The sequence below is a fragment of the Nicotiana tomentosiformis genome, chromosome 7 (genome assembly GCF_000390325.3).
Source record: "Nicotiana tomentosiformis chromosome 7, ASM39032v3, whole genome shotgun sequence".
In the NCBI taxonomy this organism is placed as follows: domain Eukaryota; kingdom Viridiplantae; phylum Streptophyta; class Magnoliopsida; order Solanales; family Solanaceae; genus Nicotiana; species Nicotiana tomentosiformis.
The window spans coordinates 127089470-127108676 of NC_090818.1; the positions used below are offsets into that span (position 1 = coordinate 127089470).

The window sequence follows — 19207 nt, forward strand, 5'->3', positions numbered from 1 at the left end:
GCATTCTTTACACCAAAAAAGAAAAAGCACTAAACAGTTCATTTTGATTTTCTGAATGGAGTTGCTAACATCCTCAAAACATCTGGAGTTCCTCTCGTTCCAGACTGACCACCAAATGCAGGCTGGGATCTTCTGCCGCCATTTCTTCTGTCTGACTCCACCTGTCACACCAGCCCAGCATCTCAAGAGGTCGGATGTATATTTTGGCATAACCCAGTTCATTCGGATGTATCTTTTGGCAGTAATCTAATAGATAAATGAACAACTCTATAAAGTGTCTTATCAAGAGTAAATATGTGCCAGCATTAATCTTGAGCTGTTTCCTCTTCATCTTGAGGACTCTAAATGCCTATTAGTAACTTTTACCAAAGGTACGAGCATCCTTGCCACAGCTTCAAATAATTTACCAATGCGTAGGCCAGTATCTTGGAGCTTTATACAACCAACTTTTCTTCATCTGGTCCGGGAACAGCAACATCTTCCCTCATCATGCAATAGTAATCATCTCCAACCTGTGCTCCAGCTTGACTAAACAGTTCAACGACTGCAGGTAACTTTCCGTAATACCTCTTTAAAGAATCAATCAAAAGATGGCCAGCATGTGGGTTTCGGACATGCCAAACATAAACGGTGGAGAGAAGATCATCTATTGTTGCCTCTTGCCAAGCATGTTGTCCATCCCTCATCTGGTGCTTGAATGCTTGGCATTGCCTAACCCTATGACCTTTTGGCCCAACCTGCACCTCAGGACAATATCCACATGTTTGTACGGCATACGTTTGCATGAGCTGTATGACTCCGGTACGCATACTCTCCCAAGCTTCCATTCCTCGCATTGCGAATCCTGGAGAAGGCATATATAAGTTGCGGAAAATGAAAACTAGAAGGATTCATCATACCATAAGCAATAGTTCTTTAACATACTTGATGCTCGTGAGAGGAAATCACTTGCAATGTTTTTCAATATCGGAAAATCCACATTGCAAAATGGAAAGAATTTGAAGAGAAACAATTGAGAAAGTAACATAAAGACGCACCTTTTATGTCATCGTATGGTAAATTCAAATATTTTCCATCTCCATCTGGCTTCTTTATAGTTTCCCTAAATTTAGAAGTTTCTAAGTCCTTTCCGGATAAATCATCCTTGGGAAACCTCTTCTCAAAATCTATGAGTTTTCCAGCAACCCGGTAAATGGGGAACTTCCTTCTTCGGGTTGGGTACTCAGGTAAATCCACGCCAGCCTGAATGCACAATTCCACAAGGGCTGGGATGCAATCAACTTCAAGTCGCTCATTATGTGAAACAGCTCTTCCCAACCTGTCATAGAGATGAAAAGATTCGACAACAGGCAACACGTGCTCTACACCCCCTCTCTGCCATGTATGCTCTTTGTTCTTCTGACTGCCACTAACGTCGCAAGTTCTGATCTTATGTGGTGGATGACCAACATGAACTTCACTACATACACTGCACAAATGGCCAGAGATCACAACATAAGCTTTATTTTAACAGTTGAAATTCACAGTGAGTTGCAAGATAATCTCCGATCAATTAACTAGGCCTCAATCCCAAAATCAGTAGGAGTCGGCTATATGAATCTTCTACACCCATCATGCTTTATTCAAGTCTATTTCATTTAAATACTAAATATCTTAATCTCACACTAATTGCCTACCGTGATTACTAGTTTAACCTTAACTAGTTGATATCGCCTTTAAAGATCATTTGCTCCTATTGTGTTACACTCTTAGCTACATCTACACAAGAATTAAGTAAAATGAACAGGAGTATCATATTTGACCATTATTACTCCAATCCTTAACCTACCACAACCTACTTTTTATTGGGACTTGAGATCGGCTATGCTCCACAAAGATATGCTCTACCAGATAATCTTATCAGCTATAGCTCAACAAATTTTTCATGCTTTTGTTCTAAATCATAGGTCCGCTATCAGAGGCGATCTACAGTGTAACCTATGGGTTGACATGAACCCAGTAACTTTTTCCCCAGAAAACTCTGTATATGTATTAAGAAATCCATAAAATATTTATAAGGGGCCGTTAGGTTTAGTAATCCTGAGGGGAGTTAATACCACCATTTTGGTATAACGATATTAGCTAATACCCACAGCCAAACATGAGTTAACTATAATCCCAAATTTTATACTGGGATCAATATCCTTATCCTGGTAACCAAAAGACACCTTAAATATTTGACTGTGAACCCACTTAGTATGGTATATTAACTTGATATCGCTATAGGAACCCATAAAATTCAAATCCTGGATCCGCCTCTATCCGTTTTACAGTTGATTAGTTGTGAGAAAGTTGGCTTAAAATGCAAGTGTTGGAGGGAAAATGAAATGTTACCTGCAAAAATAAATAGGAATATCCTCCGAAATCCTGGAAACACAGGCGAATAACAGGCCTCTGGAAGCTAAGACCTGATGAGCAAGTGGGATTAGTTCTTTAATTAATAGCCCATTTTCAGGTGGCCGCAATGGAACTTCACGTGCAACCCTTCTCTCTTGCTTGTCCAGTCTTGCTATCCTCTTAAGCTCATTCACACTAGTTACCATTGGTTTTCTTTCATCCCTTTTCAGTTTTCTTGGTAGCACTTCCAAGCCAGTTGAATAATACAATGGACTAACACTACTCAGCACCTTTACATTGGAAATTATTGTATTGGTACGAAGATTTAAGATTGACCCAAATCGTCTATAAGACATTCTGTTAGGCTACGAATTCGAAATACTGAAAATTTTAAAAGCTTACTTGGAATTTCATCAGCTGGGCATTACAACAAACAGTTATTGTGCAGCTCAGGTTAGAAACTGTAACAGGAATAAGAAAGGAGAGGGGTAACTCAAAGAAAACGAAGAAGAGAAGGACGAAGATAGAAGAATTACAAGTACCAAAGAAGCACTGTAATTAGTTAAAGGGGACTTCTACAAACCAAATAGACACTGTAAGTCTTTTTTGAGTTAATCTTTTCCAAATCTTCCTAATTGGCATTAATTGGCAACAGTAATGATTAAATTGTAAATAAGAAAAGATAAATATACTTAAAAGAAATCTTTTATACCTCTATTATCAAATATTACTATTAGGACAAATTTATCTCCGCTGTTTCTGAATTTTAGAAAAGAGAGAGAGGCGAAATACTATCTCTTGCTTTCGCCATTTCTTCTTTACCGAATTTTATTGTGTCTGATGACATATTAAAATATAGATAATATTCGATAATAAGAGATAAATTTGACTATTTTACCTAATTTTAATGTGTCTGATGACAGATTAATTTATATAGCACAATCTTATTGTGGATGGGACTTCAAATTGCACCTAAATTTGGACATATTTTAGAATTAAAAAGGCTTCTAAGATCATGTCCCACTTGTGATATATAATTCTAATGTTAAACTAACATTATATATCCAATATGGCTCTTGACTTTCATATCCATAATTATAAATAAAGCATTGGTTTATTCTTCCCTGCGATAGTATTGCAAATTATTTTTCGAATATGTAGAAATATAATTCACAGTAATTTTGAGCCTTTTAAAGCCTTAGACTGAATGCTATACTATTTTTTTTCCTTTTATTTTTTTATTTTTCTCTGAGGCAGTCTAATTCATATGTAGCAATATCACTACTACACATTTTTTGTACTAGAAAATAAAAGAATAAATCTGCAAAATTCCTCAAAAACTTAAGCAGGGACCATCTTTCTACGTGGGGTCTTTATTTCTGTATGATATTCTTATGTAAATTGTATAACAAGTTGAACTTGCAGCAGCCACATTCTGTGATCTGTGTTAGAAGTTGAAATTCTATTTTGGCTTTTTCTTAGCTTCTTTCCTTAGATATTGAAATTTCTTTTTTTTTTCTTTACCTTTCTTAGAGATTTTGCGACAAATTCAAAACGCTAATTCTATTAGAAAAAATCACTAGATTACTGAACTTCTTTTGCATCTAGTTCGAAATACAGTGACACCCATACCCAAGAAAAACCCCTTACAAAATCAGGACATGAAACATTTTCTAGCCCCGAGCCATCGGCTTGTGGGTCTGGTTCCGAGCCATCGACTTGTGGGTCGGAGAAAGGGGCGTGCCATGATGAAACAAGGGAATGAAAGGAATTTTATGGCCAAATTCACAACCTATTTAATGCATCAATGTGACCCTTAATGGAGGCTGCTTTGGGTTAAATTGTTCACAACCTACTTGATGCTTTGATGTGACTCTCAATTAGAGATCGCTTTTGGTTAAACTCTTCACAACTTATTAATGAATATGACTTTTAAATTACAATTGTTCTTACTAAAGTCCGAGTTAATCCCGCTTAAGCGGCAGGAAGCCTATATTGATCTTTCAGTTGAGTCAATACAATAAGACGGATTACCTATATTATTACGTGCCTTTAACCCAAAAAAGAATGAATAGGCGCTTGAATGAACAAATTACGATGAGATCTTCAACATAAACTACAAAATAGACTTGAATACTTGTTTTCACATTGTTACACCGCACATCAGTATCAAAATTGACATCTTATATTCAGTAATCATCTGACAAGAGGGGATTGCTCAGATGATCAGCATTAGGAGTGGTAAACGGGCAGGTCAGATATTTAATACGGATAAAAAATGAGTTAACCGGCGGATAATATGGATCCATGACTTCTTGAATCGCTTTTGGGAGAATTACTAGTCTCCCAAACTTGACGAACCCCTAATTTAAGGCTTTACAAATGTAAAAAATAAAACCATTAGTTATCCATTTTCTAAACAGTTCATTATCCATCTCATTTTTTAGTGGATAATATGGGTGTATAACTGTTTTTTTTTAACTATTTTGCCATCACTAGTCGCACCCAATCTACAATTCCGGGGTCCGTGCTTTCGAGTTATCAGAGGAGCAATAGCTCCAACAAAGGGGATCAAAGGGGAATAAAAAAAAATGAGTAATAATCAGCTTAAAAATCTAAAAGATTTACCAAGCAATAGGCAATCTATTAGTATATGGTATTAGTGTCCAAATAATTAACGTCCTCAACGATGTACTCCTTTTAGGTATTAACATGTAGAAATACACAATTATTAAGATGAAATAATAAAGCAAAATAAAACCAAAAAGAAATTCATCTTTATGAAAATGAGAAGTTTGAAGTAATTTGGAAGCTTTTTCAACAGCTATTCTCTATTCTTAATCTGCAGCTAGAATTGGCTCTTCTTCTGTCTTCAACCAAAGCAGCACGAGCTGACATTATATTACTATTCATTAATGAAGCATCAAAAGCACTACAATCAATCCAATCTTTGAGTAGTTCCTCTTGACCCCATATATCTGGAATCCATACATGACCAGCTACTTCAACCCGATGTCTTTTCAATCTATCACGTCCATTATCCTCCACGTACGATTCGCCTTTGTTATGTCCACTTGCATGTTCCTTGACTTCTAGTCTTACCTGAACAGGGTTTTCCAGCACAGCTCCTGCATCGTTGAATTTATTCCTTTCGTCAGAAGTTGATTTTGACTCGTGATTTTCTTCACACTTCACCTCGTTTTTCTTTCCTAAACTCGGCCTTTGTGACTCGATCTTGTCATCGTTAGGGTTAGGAGTACTACTCTTGTGTTGTATCAAAAAGGATGAATTTTCGCATTGATTAGTCATGGAAGCTATATCGTTGATTTGTTGTTGTTGTTGATGATGTTCTTGTATGAAGTTGAAGCAAAAGAAAAAATGTTGTTGAAAGGAGAAATGATAGTTTCTCTCTCTTTTTTTTTTTTTTTTTCCTACTCTCCAAAATCAAGTATTGGAGCTAAGCTAAAGAGAGAATCTATTCTTGTGTTGGGGAATAATGCAAGAGGGCTTTATTATTAATTTTTTGTGTGGGAAGAAAGAAGCAAAGGATTGTAAATGGTGGGGTGATAGTTACCACGTCATGACCACAAAGTGGGCATTCTTTTGTATGGCAAGTGACAATTGTACGTGTCTTTATGTTGAGATTTCATTCTCAAATTGTGTGGTTTACTTCAAATCTTGAAAAATTATACCTAAAAAGAGAAGGAAAAAGATAGGCCTCTAAAAACTAAGGGGAATAAATACAGTGGATTTTTGGAAGATTGTGAGGTTGACGTTGATTTTAAGGGGTTTGTGGTGGGGCCGGGGAAATAGAGTTTTTTGGTTTTTCGTAGTCCGACTAAATTCAAATTCTCACCGGAAAGTTCCTCGTTGGGAGGTAAACGCTCCCTAACAAAGGCGTACTCACCAGAGGTAACCTGATGTAAATCCGAGACTGACCTCATGAGTACTTATCACTTAACCACAACTCTTGTTGGTCCAGGAATAAAGTTATTTCTAAGCTTTTTGGCCAATGACCATATAGAAATTGATAGTGGGTTTTGTAATTCACATTGTAGGGCTGCTTGTGAAGCTAGCTGTATCAATCATTTAATAAGATGGAGACTTGTTTGAAAGGGGTTGTGACGAGATATTTTATTGATGCAAAAACAACCACTCCCCTTTACATGTTTTGGACTTTTGTAGGTATTAAACTAAATTACGAAGAAAAAAATTTAAACTATCAGTATATATAATATCTCGTTTTATGTATTTCGTTTGAACCAACTAAAAGAGAGCATTAAGGATACATATGATTCTCTTGGTTTTCATGTCATATGATATGTATAGTCGGACCAAGCATATTTAAGAAAGACACAAATGGTTATCTTGGAGATAATTTTTCTCTTAACTAATTAAGCAAGAATATGAACAAAACACGTACATCCAAACACTCGCAATTGCATATTATAATACTGTTGTTTATGTATTTCTTTTTTATCTTGTCATCTGAACCTTGAGATTAGCAAACAAATATAGTTAATTAATTATTTAATAATTTCAACCTCTCCATTTTAGTATGTTTCAAAATATTTAACTTCATTACATTTCTATGTAACTTTTATAAATATAAAAAATTTACTCAAATTCCAATACCATTTTACAGAATAGAGTGAAGAGGTTCGATGATTATATGGCTCATGGCCGTTTCACAGGAAATCTTTATTTCAACCTGTATTTGTTCTTTATCTTTTTACGAAAAAATTATCTCGTACAATTTGAATAGAAGACAATAATTCGATGCAATTTTTTTATTTTTTATTACGTCATATTTACTGTTCTCTTAATTTGAGAGTCGTATAACTAACATAACATTTGTATGTGGAACCCCTCTTTTAACATGATAAGCAATTTTTGTTTTTACTTTGTCTGTATCTGCTCGACTAATAATTTAGAATGTGAAAATAATTATTACGTACCCAAGAAAACAAAATTCTAATCATGTTAGTTTTGGTATGTACCATTTTGGTATTGACTTTCAAATCAATTTCAATGTTATAATGAGACAACCTACCCCAACTCCTGAAGGAAGGCAACAAAAAAAAAGGAAGAAGAAAGAGGAGCAAATAAATATTTTGATGGCTCTAAAAATAAAAGAGGAGCAAAAAGAATTTGAAATAATTTATATATATATATATATATATATATATATATATATTTGTAATTTACTTTAAAAAAATTCATATTAATGGTGAAAGGAGAAGGAGTCTCTCTCTATATATATACACACACATACTAGTCTTAAGCTACGCGCGTTGCGCGTATACCCAACTCAATAAGTATAAACTTTTTAAAATTATATAAATATTATATTAAAAATTTATACTCCATATTTAAATTATAAAATTTAAGAAAAAATGTCAGCTAAGTGAAGAATGTTAATTCAGTTAAATGAATAGCAATTTATCAATTTGACTCGTAATATTATACTAAAATTGATATTCCTCTTATTTTTTTATTTCTTTTGTTGTTGATTCTCTTCTTAAGGGAACAATTTACGTACCCTATTGTAATGACCCAATCGGTTATTTTGACTTTTAGAACCATGTTCCCCTAAATAAAACTTTATGTATGTGCTTTTATTAAGTTATGACTTGCGGGGATAGTTGGTTCGGGATTTGGAAGTGTTCGGGTTGAAATCGGAACACTTGATTCCTTAAGTTGGTCTTAAAATGTTAAATTTGACTTCGGTCAATATTTTTAGAAAAATGATCCCGTAATAGAATTTTGATGATTCCAACAGTTCCGTATGGTGATTTTGGACTTAGGAGCGTGTTCGAAATTTTATTTGGAAGTCCGTAGTTAAATTAGGCTTGAAATGGCTAAAATAGAAATTAAAGTTTGGAAGTTTGACCGGGGAGTTGACTTTTTGATATCGTAATCGGAACTCAGTTCCGAAAATTTTTATAGCTCGGTTATGTCATTTATGACTTGTGTGCAAAATTTGAGGTCAATCGGACTTGATTTTATAGGTTTCGACATCGAATGTAGAAGTTGAAAATTTTAAGTTTTATTAAGCTTGAATTGGAGTATGATTCGTGTTTTTTGCGTTGTTTGATGTGATTTGAGGGTTCGACTAAATTCGTATGATGTTTTAGGACTTGTTGTGTTTTTGGTTGAGGTCCCGAGGGACTCGGGTGAGTTTCGGACGGCTAACGGATCATTTTTGAATCTTGGGAGATAGGTGATAGCTGCTGGTATTTTTCTTCTGATTTTCTTATACGCGATCGCATAGGTTCATCTGCGTTCGCGTAAGCTAATTTGGGGCAGAGGCGACTTTGTTCTACGCGATCGCGTGAAATGGTTTGCGATCGCGTAGGCTTGTTTGGGGCAGTGATGATTTTTGTTCTTCGCGATCACGTGAAAAGGGTCGCGATCACGTAGCTGTGGGAGTTTGTTATTCGCGAACGCGTGAAGAAGGTCGCGTTCGCGTAGAGTAAGTGGAGCAGAAGTAGAGGTCACATGTTTGTGCTTCGCGATCGCGTGGATAAGTTCGCGATCACGTAGGCCTGTAAGTTTGAGCTTCGTGATCGCGTGGACAAGTCCGCGATCGCGTAAGGTTAATTTGGGCAGTGAAAAAATTGTAAGGTTCGCGATCGCGTAGAGCAAATGACTGGGCAGAGAGTTTAAGTTTCCATTTTCCATTATTACCGATTTGGAGCTCAGATTGAGGCGATTTTTGGGAGATTTTCAGAGAAAACAATGGGGTAAGAGTTCTTAACTCAATATTGGTTAAATTACCCGAATCCATCACTGTTTTTATCATTTAATTGGTGAATTAAGTTGAAAAAGTTTGAAAACCTTCTTGGATAAATTTGAGGATTTGAGGGCCGAATTATCATCGGGATTTAGTAATATTGGTATGAGTAGACTCGTGGTTGAATGGGCGTTCATATTTCATAATTTTTGTCGGATTCCGAGATGTGGGCCCCACGGACGATTTTTGAGTTAATTTCGAATTTTTATTAAAAAATATAGTATTTTCTTATGAAATTGATTCCTATAATTGTTTTGTGACTGTATCGAATTATTTTGGCTAGATTCGAATCATTCGGAGCTGGATAATCAAGGAAAAGGCCTACTAGTGGATTAAATTTGAGCAAGTCGAGGTAAGTCTCTTGCCTAACCTTGTAAGGAGAAAATTATCCCATAGGTGATTTAAATTAATAATTGTTGCTAATTGTGGGAGTTACGTATGTATGAAGTGACGAGAGTCCGTGCGTAGCTACTATTTATGCTAAAGTCCGGGTAGTTTAGGACTCAAATCATGAATTTCGTATGTTAATTATATCCTTTATTTAATTAAAGTATTTGAACTATATTATGAATTGTTAGGGAAAATAGTAAAAGATTGAAATATCATATACTTGAATTTTTGTATAAATTAATTAATTGTTAAAAGAAATTGTACACCCTCTTGTATTAATCTCATTATATATATATATATATATCCTAATTCCGGAGGTACATAAGAAAATGTCCCCCTTTCTTTTGGAGCGGGCCGAACACCTCGGCAGTATAGATGCATCTATGGATCGCGTCGCACGTCCCTCGGCAGTGTACACGACACTCTGGATCGGGTCGTACGACCTCGGCAGAAATCGTGCCTAATAATAATAATTACACGATACCTTGATATTTTAATTGCTGCTTGTGAAGTTAATTAATAAATTAAAAATTATTGTATTTGAAGGAATTTAATTATTTCTGCTGGTTAAAGAATTTTTTAATAAATTCTATAAATCATGTTGATTTAAATATTTCTATTGTAATATTATTGACCCATAGTGAGTGTCAAAGTCGACCTCTCGTCACTACTTCTTCGAGATTAGGCTTGATACTTACTGGGTACACGTTGTTTACGTACACATGCTACGTTTGCTGTATTTTTTGTGCAGGACCTGAGATAGGTACTATCGGAGGACCCATCGGTGTGCACCCGCGTTATCCAAAGGCTTAGTAATGAGCTGCCCCTTTCTGAGCCGTTCTGAAGCAACTATGCCTCTTCTTGTATTTGTATTCTGTCTATTTTATTTCAGAAAGTATTTGGAATTTTGTATAATCTACTAGATGCTCATACACTTGTGACACCAGGTCTTGACACACACTAGTAGAATTTTTGGATTTAATTATTTTACTTGGGTTTTAACTTATTTATTTCTCACATTATCTTAATTTTTGCAAGTACTTCGAGTTTTATTACTCGAATAATTTTTAAAGAAATGAATATATGTTTAAATCATTAGTTGGCTTGCCTATCTGGATGTTGGGCGCCATCACGACCTATAGGTGAATTTGGGTCGTGACAATATGGTATTAGAGTACTAGGTTCACGTAGGTCTCACAAGTTATGAGCAAACCTAATAGAGTCTTGCGGATCGGTACGGAGACGTCTGTACTTATCTTCGAGAGGCTATAGGCTATTAGGAAACTACCTTTCTTCATCTTCCATCGTGCAATTTATGTAGAACTAAATATCTTTCTCTTATTCTCTCACAGATGGTGAGAACGCGCTCTAATGAGGTTCCAGACCAGGGAAGTGCTACTCTCCCTGTTGTTAGAGGCCGAGGGAGGGATCCAGCCCGTGGTAGGGGACGAGGACATCCCAGGATTGTTCCAGTTTTGCCACCAGTGGGTCCAGCAGAGGATCCCATTATTGAGGAACATGGCGAGGTGCCCGTGGCAGAGCCAGCTCCAGTGGATTTCACGTCTGCATCAGGATTCCAGGAGGTCATGGGCCGTATGCTGCGGTTCATGGACACTATGACTCAGGCCGGTTTATTTTCGGTAGACCCAGCCACATCTCAGGCAGGCGGGGGAGCACGGACCCCTACCGCACAGGCTTATGGGCAGGCAACTGATGTATATCAGACCCAGGGTGCACTACCCGTGAGTGGAGCCCAGCTAGTGGCAACAGCTACACCTGAGCCCAGACCAGCTGCGATCGCCGAGCCGTAGAAACTATTGGATAGATGGACTATACTACATCCTCCTATCTTTGGGGGTAAGCAACATGAGTATCCCCAGGACTTCATTGATTGGTGCAGGGACCGACTGCACAACATGAGGATATTGGAGACTCATGGGGTAGACTTTGCTACTTTTAAGCTAGAGGGCAGAGCCCGTAGATGGTGGAAGTCATATCTTCTTGGCAGACTAGCAGATTCTCCTCCCATGACTTGGGACAAGTTCACTCGTATTTTCCTGGACAGGTATATTCCACCCTCTCAGAGGGAAGAGTTGCGGTTTCAGTTTGAGAAGCTCCAGCAGGGTCAGATGTCAGTGACCGCTTATGAGGCGAGGTTCTCTGAGTTATCTCGCCATGCACTTATGATACTCCCTACTGAGGCGGAGAGAGTGCAGAGGTTTGTTGCGGGTTTACATACTAGCATTCAGGCCACTATGGCCTGAGAGGTTGAGATGGGGACTTCTTATGAGTTGGTCGTGGAGATAGCCTGGAGGATTGAGGGTGTGCGTCAGCGTAGCCGGGAGAAGGTTATGAGAGATAAGCAGTTTAGATATTCTGTAGAATTCAGATGTGCTCTGTCTGGACCAGAGGTCAGTTCGTGAGAGGGCAGTCCAGCAGGCCCCCATATCCAGTACCATCGCCTCCTCGGGGTACTCAAGTGTGACCTTATTTCAATGCTATGCCAGAGAGTTCTTATCGCCCACCAGCTATTCAGGGTTCTTCTAGTAGGTATTCAGGTCACCAGGGCCAGGCTCTTAGTCAGCAGCCCATCGCACCGAAAAGTTATTACGAGTGCGGGGATCCCAGTCACATGCAGAGATTATGCCCCAGGCTTCGGGGTAGACCAATGCAGCAGGGTCAGTAGCCTGTGATTACCGCACCAGTTGCTCTACCAGACATCTAACCACCAAGAGGTGGAGGACATGTGGGTAGGGATCATCCTAGATATGGAGGTCAGCCAGGCGAATGCCAGCTAGTTAGCGCTCCAGCTCGGTTCTATGCCTTTCTGGCCAGACCAGATGCAGAGGCCTCAGATGTCGTGATTACATGTATTATTTCTGTTTGCGGCAAAGATGCCTCCGTATTATTTGATCCAGAATCTACGTATTCATATGTGTCATCTCTATTTGCTCATTTCCTTGGTGTTTCTCGTGAGTCCTTGAGTACTCCTGTTTATGTGTCCACTCCTGTGGGCGATTAGGTTATTGTGGATCGGATTTACCGGTCCTGCATTATTACATTTTGTGGTTATGAAACTAGAGCAGATCTTCTATTGCTTGAGATGACCGACTTTGAAATCATCCTAGGCATGGACTGGTTATATCCATATCATGCCATCCTAGATTACCATGCCAAGTCTGTTACCTTAGCTATTCCAGCATTGCCTAGGCTGAAGTGGAAGGGTTCATCTGTTAGTGCATCTAATCGGGTTATTTCTTTTATGAAGGTTCAACACATGGTTGAGAAGGGTTGTTTGGCTTATCTAGCCTATGTTCGGGATACTACTGCATAGACTCCGACTATTGATTCAGTGCATGTAGTTTGAGAGTTCTCCGATGTATTTCCTTCAGATATTCCAGGCATGCCACCAGATCGTGATATTAATTTCTGTATTGACTTGGCTCCAGATACCCAGCCTATATCTATCCCACTGTATCGCATGGCTCCGAAAGAATTAAAAGAATTGAAAGAACAGCTTGAGGAGTTACTAGCCAAAGGGTTCGTCAGACCGAGTGTATCGCCTTGGGGTGCCATGGTGTTATTTGTGAAGAAGAAGGATGGAACGATGAGAATGTGTATTGATTATCTCCAATTGAACAAAGTCACTATTAAGAACAAGTACCTGTTGCCGCGTATTGATGATCTATTTGACCAGTTGCAGGGTGCTAGGGTGTTCTCTAAGATCGACTTGAGGTCGGGGTACCATCAGTTGAAGATTCGGGATTCGAATATTCCGAAGACTGCTTTCCGGACTAGATACAGTCATTATGAATTTCTGTTGATGTATTTTGGTTTGACTAATGCCCCGGCGGCGTTTATGGATTTGATGAACATGGTATTCATGCCATATATTGATTCATTTGTTATTGTCTTCATTGATGACATTTTGATTTACTTGCGCAGTAAGGAAGAGCATGAGCAACATATGAGAGTGGTGCTTCAGATACTGCGGGAACATAAGCTATATGCTAAGTTTTCCAAATGTGAGTTTTGGCTAAATTCTGTAGCATTCTTGGGGCATATTGTATCGGGCGAGGGCATTAAAGTTGATCCTAAAAAGATCGAGGCAGTTTAGAACTGGCATCGTCCTATTTCGGCGACTGAGATCAGGAGTTTCCTGGGTTTAGTAGGTTATTATCGTCGGTTCGTCGAGAGGTTTTCATCTATTGCAGCGCCTTTGACCAAATTGACCCAGAAGGGTGCTCCGTTCCGATGATCTAATAATTGTGAGGTGAGCTTTCAAAAGCTCAAGACAGCATTGACTACATTATCAGTGTTAGTGTTGCCTTCCAGTTCGGGGATGTATACAATGTATAATGACGCTTCATGCGTTGGTTTGGGTTGTGTATTAATGTAGGAGGGGCGAGTTATTGTATATACTTCACGTCAGCTAAAACCCCACGAGAAGAATTACACGGTACATGATTTGGAGTTAGCTGTAATTGTTCACGCTCTTAAGATTTGGAGGCATTATCTTTATGTGGTGTCTTGTGAAGTTTACACTAATCGCCGCAGTTTACAGCATTTATTCAAGCAGAGGGATCTAAATTTAAGACAGCGCAGATGGCTTGAGTTACTAAATGATTATGATATTACTATCTTGTATCATCCGGGCAAAGCAAATGTAGTTATAGACGCCTTGAGTAGAAAGGAGTATGGGTAGTTTGGCTTTCATTTCAGCGGAGGAAAAGCCATTAACTTTGGATATTCAGTCCTTGGCTAACAGACTTGTGAGGCTGGATATTTCAGAACCCAACCGAGTTCTTGCATGTGTAATGGCCCAATCTTCATTAATTGAGCAGATCAAGGCTCGCCAATATGATGATCCACACTTAAGGGTTCTTCGAGAAACGGTACTACGAGGTGGTGCCAAGGAAGTTACTATTGGCGCGGATGGTGTTCTGCGACTCTAGGATCATCTATGTGTTCCTAATGTGGATGGACTAAGGAAAAAGATCCTAGAGGAGGCACACAGTTCTCGGTATTCTATTCATTCAGGTGCTATGAAGATGTATCGTGACCTCAGGCAGCATTATTGGTGGCAACAAATGAAAAAGGACATAGTTGAGTATGTAGCTAGGTGTCTAAATTGCGAGCAAGTTAAATATGAGCACCAGAGGCTAGGTGGCTTACTTCAGCGGATGACTATACCAGAGTGGAAATGGGAACGCATTATTATGGACTTTGTAGTTGGGTTTTCGCGGACCTTACGGAAGTTTGATGCAGTTTGGGTCATTGTTGACAGGCTGATCAAGTCGGCACACTTCATTTCGGTTGTGACTACATATACTTCAGAGAGGTTGGCCTAGATTTATATTCAGGAGATAGTTCGGTTGCACAGTGTGCCAATTTCCAACATATCAGATAGAGGCCCTCAGTTTACTTCACATTTCTGGAGAGCAGTACAGAGTGAATTGGGGACTCGCTTAGAGCTCAGCACAACTTTTCATCCGTAGATCGATGGGCAGTCGGAGCGTACAGTTCAGATTCTGGAGGACATGCTCAGGGCGTATGTGATTGACTTTGGAGTTCAGTGGGATCATTTCTTGCCTTTGGCCGAGTTTGCTTATAACAACAGTTACTAATCCAGCATCGAGATGGCTCCATTTGAGGCTTTATATGGTCGGCGATGTTGTTCGCCCATCGGATGGTTTGAGTCCGGTGAGGCTAAGTTATATGGTACTGATTTGGTGAAATATGCCTTAGAAAAGGTAAAGTTAATTCAGGAGCGACTTCGTACAGCATAGTCCAGACAGAAGAGTTACGCGGATCAGAAAGCGCGTGAATTATCATTTATAGTGGGAGAGAAAGTTCTCTTGAAGATTTCGTCGATGAAGGGAATCATGAGATTTGGGAAAAAGGGCAAGTTGAGCCCAAGGTTTATAGGTCCATTTGAGGTGTTGAGACGAGTTGGGGAGGTTGCTTACGAGTTTGCTTTGCCTCCCAGTCTATCAGGAGTCCATCCGGTTTTTCATGTATCTATACTCCGGAAGTATCATGTCGACCTGTCACATATATTAGACTTCAGTACAGTTCAGCTAGATAAAAGCTTGGGTTATGAAGAGGATCCAGTTGCCATTGTTGATAGACAGGTTCGCCAGTTGAGGTCCAAGAAGATTTCTGCAGTAAAAGTCTAGTGGAGGGGCTAACCAGTCGAGGAAGCAACTTGTGAGGCCGAGGAAGACATGCGGAGCAGATATCCACACTTATTCAGCACTCCAGGTATAATTTTGAACCCGTTTGAGGACGAATATTTATTTAAGAGGTGGAGAATGTAATGACTCAACCGGTCATTTTGACTTTTAGAACCCTGTTCCCCCAAATAAAACTGCTTGTATGTGCTTTTATTAATTTATGATTTGCGGGGATAGTTGGCTCGGGATTTGAAAGTGTTTGGGTTGAAATCGGAACACTTGGTTCCTTAAGTTGGCCTTAAAATGCTAAGTTTGACTTCGGTCAATATTTTTAGAAAACCGACCTCACAATAGAATTTTGATGATTCCAACAGCTTTGTATGGTGATTTTGGACTTAGAAGTGTGTTCGAAATTTTATTTGGAAGTCCATAGTTAAATTAGGCTTGAAATGGCTAAAATAGGAATTTAAGTTTGGAAGTTTGACCGGGGAGTTGACTTTTTAATATCGGAGTCGGAACCCAGTTTCAAAAATTTTCGTAGCTATGTTATGTTATTTATGACTTGTGTGCAAAATTTAAGGTCAATCGGACTTGATTTGATAGGTTTCGGCATAGAATGTTGAAGTTGGAAATTTTAAGTTTCATTAAGCTTGAATTGGAGTATGATTCGTGGTTTTAGCATTGTTTGATGTGATTTGAGGTTTCGATTAAGTTCGTATGATGTTTTAGGACTTGTTGGTATTTTTGGTTGAGGTCCCAAGGGACTCGGGTGAGTTTCGGACGGCTAACATATCATTTTTGGACTTTGGGAGATAGCTGATAAATGATGGTATTTTTCTTCTAGTTTTCTTATACGCGATCGCATAGGTTCATCCACGATCGCGTAAGATAATTTGGGGCAGAGGCGACTTTGTTCTACGCGGTCGCGTGAAATAGTTTGCGATCGAGTAGGCTTGTTTGGGGCAGTGATAATTTTTGTTCTTCGCGATCGCGTGAAGAGGGCCACGATCACGTAGCTGTGGGAGTTTGTTATTCGCGAACGCGTGAAGAAGGTCGCGTTCGCATAGAGTAAGTGGAGCAGAAGTGGAGGTCACGCGTTTGTGCTTCGCAATCACGTGGATAAGTTCGCAATCGCGTAGGCCTGTAAGTTTGTGCTTCGCGATCGCGTGGACAAGTCCGCGATCGCGTAGGGTTAATTTGGGCATTGAAAATGTTATGCTTCGCGATCACGTGAGAAGGTTCGCGATCGCTTAGAGCAAATGACTGGGCAGAGAGTTTAAGTTCTGAAAATCCATTATTACCGATTTGGAGCTCGGATTGAAGCGAATTTTGGGAGATTTTCAGAGAAAATAACGGGGTAAGAGTTCTTAACTCAATATTGGTTAAATTTCCCGAATCCATCACTGTTTTTATCATTTAATTTGTGAATTAAGTTGGAAAAGTTTGAAAACCCTCTTGGATAAATTTGAGGATTTGAGGGCCGACCTATCGGGATTTAGTAATATTGGTATGGGTAGACTCGTGGTTGAATGGGCGTTCATATTTCGTAATTTTTGCCGGATTCCGAGACGTGGGGCCCACGGACGATTATTGAGTTAATTTCGGATTTTTATTAAAAAATATAGTATTTTCTTTTGAAATTGATTCCTATAACTTTTTGTGACTGTATCGAATTATTTTGGCTAGATTCGATCCATTCGGAATTGGATAATCGAGGAAAAGGCCTACTAGTGGATTAAATTGGAGCAAGTCGAGGTAAATCTCTTGTCTAACCTTGTAAGGAGGAAATTACCCCATAGGTGATTTAAATTAATAATTGTTGCTAATTGTGGGGGCTGCGTACGTACTAAGTGACGAGAGTCCGTGCGTAGCTACTATTTATGCTAAAGTCCGGGTAGTTTAGGACTCAAATCATGAATTTCGTGTGTTAATTATATCCTTTATTTAATTAAAGTATTTAAACTATACTATGAATTGTTAGGAAAAATAGTAAAATATTGAAATCTCATATACTTGAATTTTTGTATAAATTAATTAATTGTTAAAAGAAATTGTACACCCTCTTGTATTAATCTCATTATATATATATATATATATATATATATATATATATATATATATATATATATATATATATATATATATATATATATATCCTCATTCTGGAGGTACATAAGAAAATGTCCTCATTTCTTGTGGTGCGGGCCGAATGCCTCGCCAATATAGATGCATCTATAGATCGCGCAGCACGTCCCTCGACAGTGTACACGACACTCTAGATCGGGTCGTACAACCTCGGCAAAAATCGTGCCTAAAAATAATAATAATTACACGATACCTTGATATTTTAATTGTTGCTTGTGAAGTTAATTAATAAATGAAAATTGTCGCATTTGAAGGAATTTAATTATTTCTGCTGGTTAAAGAAATTGTTTTGTAAATTTTATAAATCATGTTGATTTAAATATTTTTATTGTAATATTATTGATCCATAGTGAGTGTCAAAGTCGACCTCTCATCACTACTTCTTCGAGATTAGGCTTGATACTTATTGGGTACACGTTGTTTACATACTCATGCTACGCTTGCTGCATTTTTTGTGGAGGACCTGAGACAGGTACTATCGGAGGACCCATCGGCGCGCACCCACGTTATCGAGAGGCTTAGTGGTGAGCTGCCCCTTTATGAGTCGTTCTGCAGCAACTAGTAGCTCTTCTTGTATTTGTATTCTGTCTATTTTATTTCAGACAGTATTTGAAATTTTGTATAATCTACTAGATGCCCATACACTTGTGACACCAGGTCTTGGCACATACTAGTAGAATTTTTGGATTTAATTATTTTACATGGGTTTTAACTTATCTAATTTCTCACATTATCTTAATTTTTGCAAGTACTCCGAGTTTTATTACTCGGATAATTTTTAAAGAATTGAATATATGTTTAAATCATTAGTTGGCTTGCCTAGCTGGATGTTGGGCGCCATCACGACCTATAGGTGAATTTGGGTCGTGACACCTATTATGTTAATTTAAAAAATTAATTTTACTTGAATGATTAATCATAGTAGAATTGAGTTGGATTATTTTGCTAATTAGTTAATTCTCAATTATTTATTCTCACATAAGAAAATACTTTATTTTCTTGTTGATTTGAATTGTTAATGCTAGCTCATATCAAATTTTAAATATTTAATAATTACTATTTTATCCAATTATATTCTATTTTTTAATGGTAAAAAATAATTAATATTTTATTTTTGAATTTTTGTGTTCGCAAAATCGGTAGTATTATTGACTTTTATCAACTACTGATCTATCTCTCCCTTCTAACTTTTTTTAGTTTTTTGTTCTAATTATTGAGCGTGATTTTCAAATATAATACAAGAAGTCAATAATAAAATATTAATTGAGTTGGAAAGAAGTTTAATTATAATACAAAATTAATTATAGATCATCTATATAATGAG

The 19207-nt window shown here is 38.0% G+C and overlaps 2 protein-coding genes across 2 annotated transcripts; both read right to left on the reverse strand.

Annotated features, from left to right (window-relative positions):
- Nucleotides 1-221: 221 nt before the first annotated feature.
- Nucleotides 222-3151, reverse strand: LOC104109752 (APO protein 3, mitochondrial). Its single transcript, XM_009619107.4, has 3 exons — nt 2374-3151; nt 1038-1468; nt 222-844 (listed from the first exon to the last, which is right to left on the reverse strand). The coding sequence occupies exons 1-3, from the start codon at nt 2730-2732 to the stop codon at nt 435-437; spliced, it is 1200 nt and encodes a 399-aa protein (XP_009617402.1). The 5' UTR covers nt 2733-3151; the 3' UTR covers nt 222-434.
- A 1848-nt stretch (nt 3152-4999) lies between these two features.
- LOC104109751 (uncharacterized) lies at nt 5000-5949 on the reverse strand. The gene has a single exon (XM_009619106.4). The coding sequence runs from the start codon at nt 5683-5685 to the stop codon at nt 5194-5196; it is 492 nt and encodes a 163-aa protein (XP_009617401.1). The 5' UTR covers nt 5686-5949; the 3' UTR covers nt 5000-5193.
- Between the last annotated feature and the right edge of the window lie 13258 nt (nt 5950-19207).

What these genes read in the sequence shown, in the direction of transcription:
- LOC104109752 (XM_009619107.4), bottom strand. Translation starts at nt 2,732, where the DNA reads ATGTCTTATAGACGATTTGGGTCAATCTTAAATCTTCGTACCAATACA. An exon ending in ATTCCTATTTATTTTTGCAG is followed by an intron (nt 1,469 to 2,373) that starts GTAACATTTCAT and finishes CCATTTGTGCAG; the next exon opens with TGTATGTAGTGAAGTTCATG. An exon ending in ACCATACGATGACATAAAAG is followed by an intron (nt 845 to 1,037) that starts GTGCGTCTTTAT and finishes TGCCTTCTCCAG; the next exon opens with GATTCGCAATGCGAGGAATG.
- LOC104109751 (XM_009619106.4), bottom strand. Translation starts at nt 5,685, where the DNA reads ATGACTAATCAATGCGAAAATTCATCCTTTTTGATACAACACAAGAGT.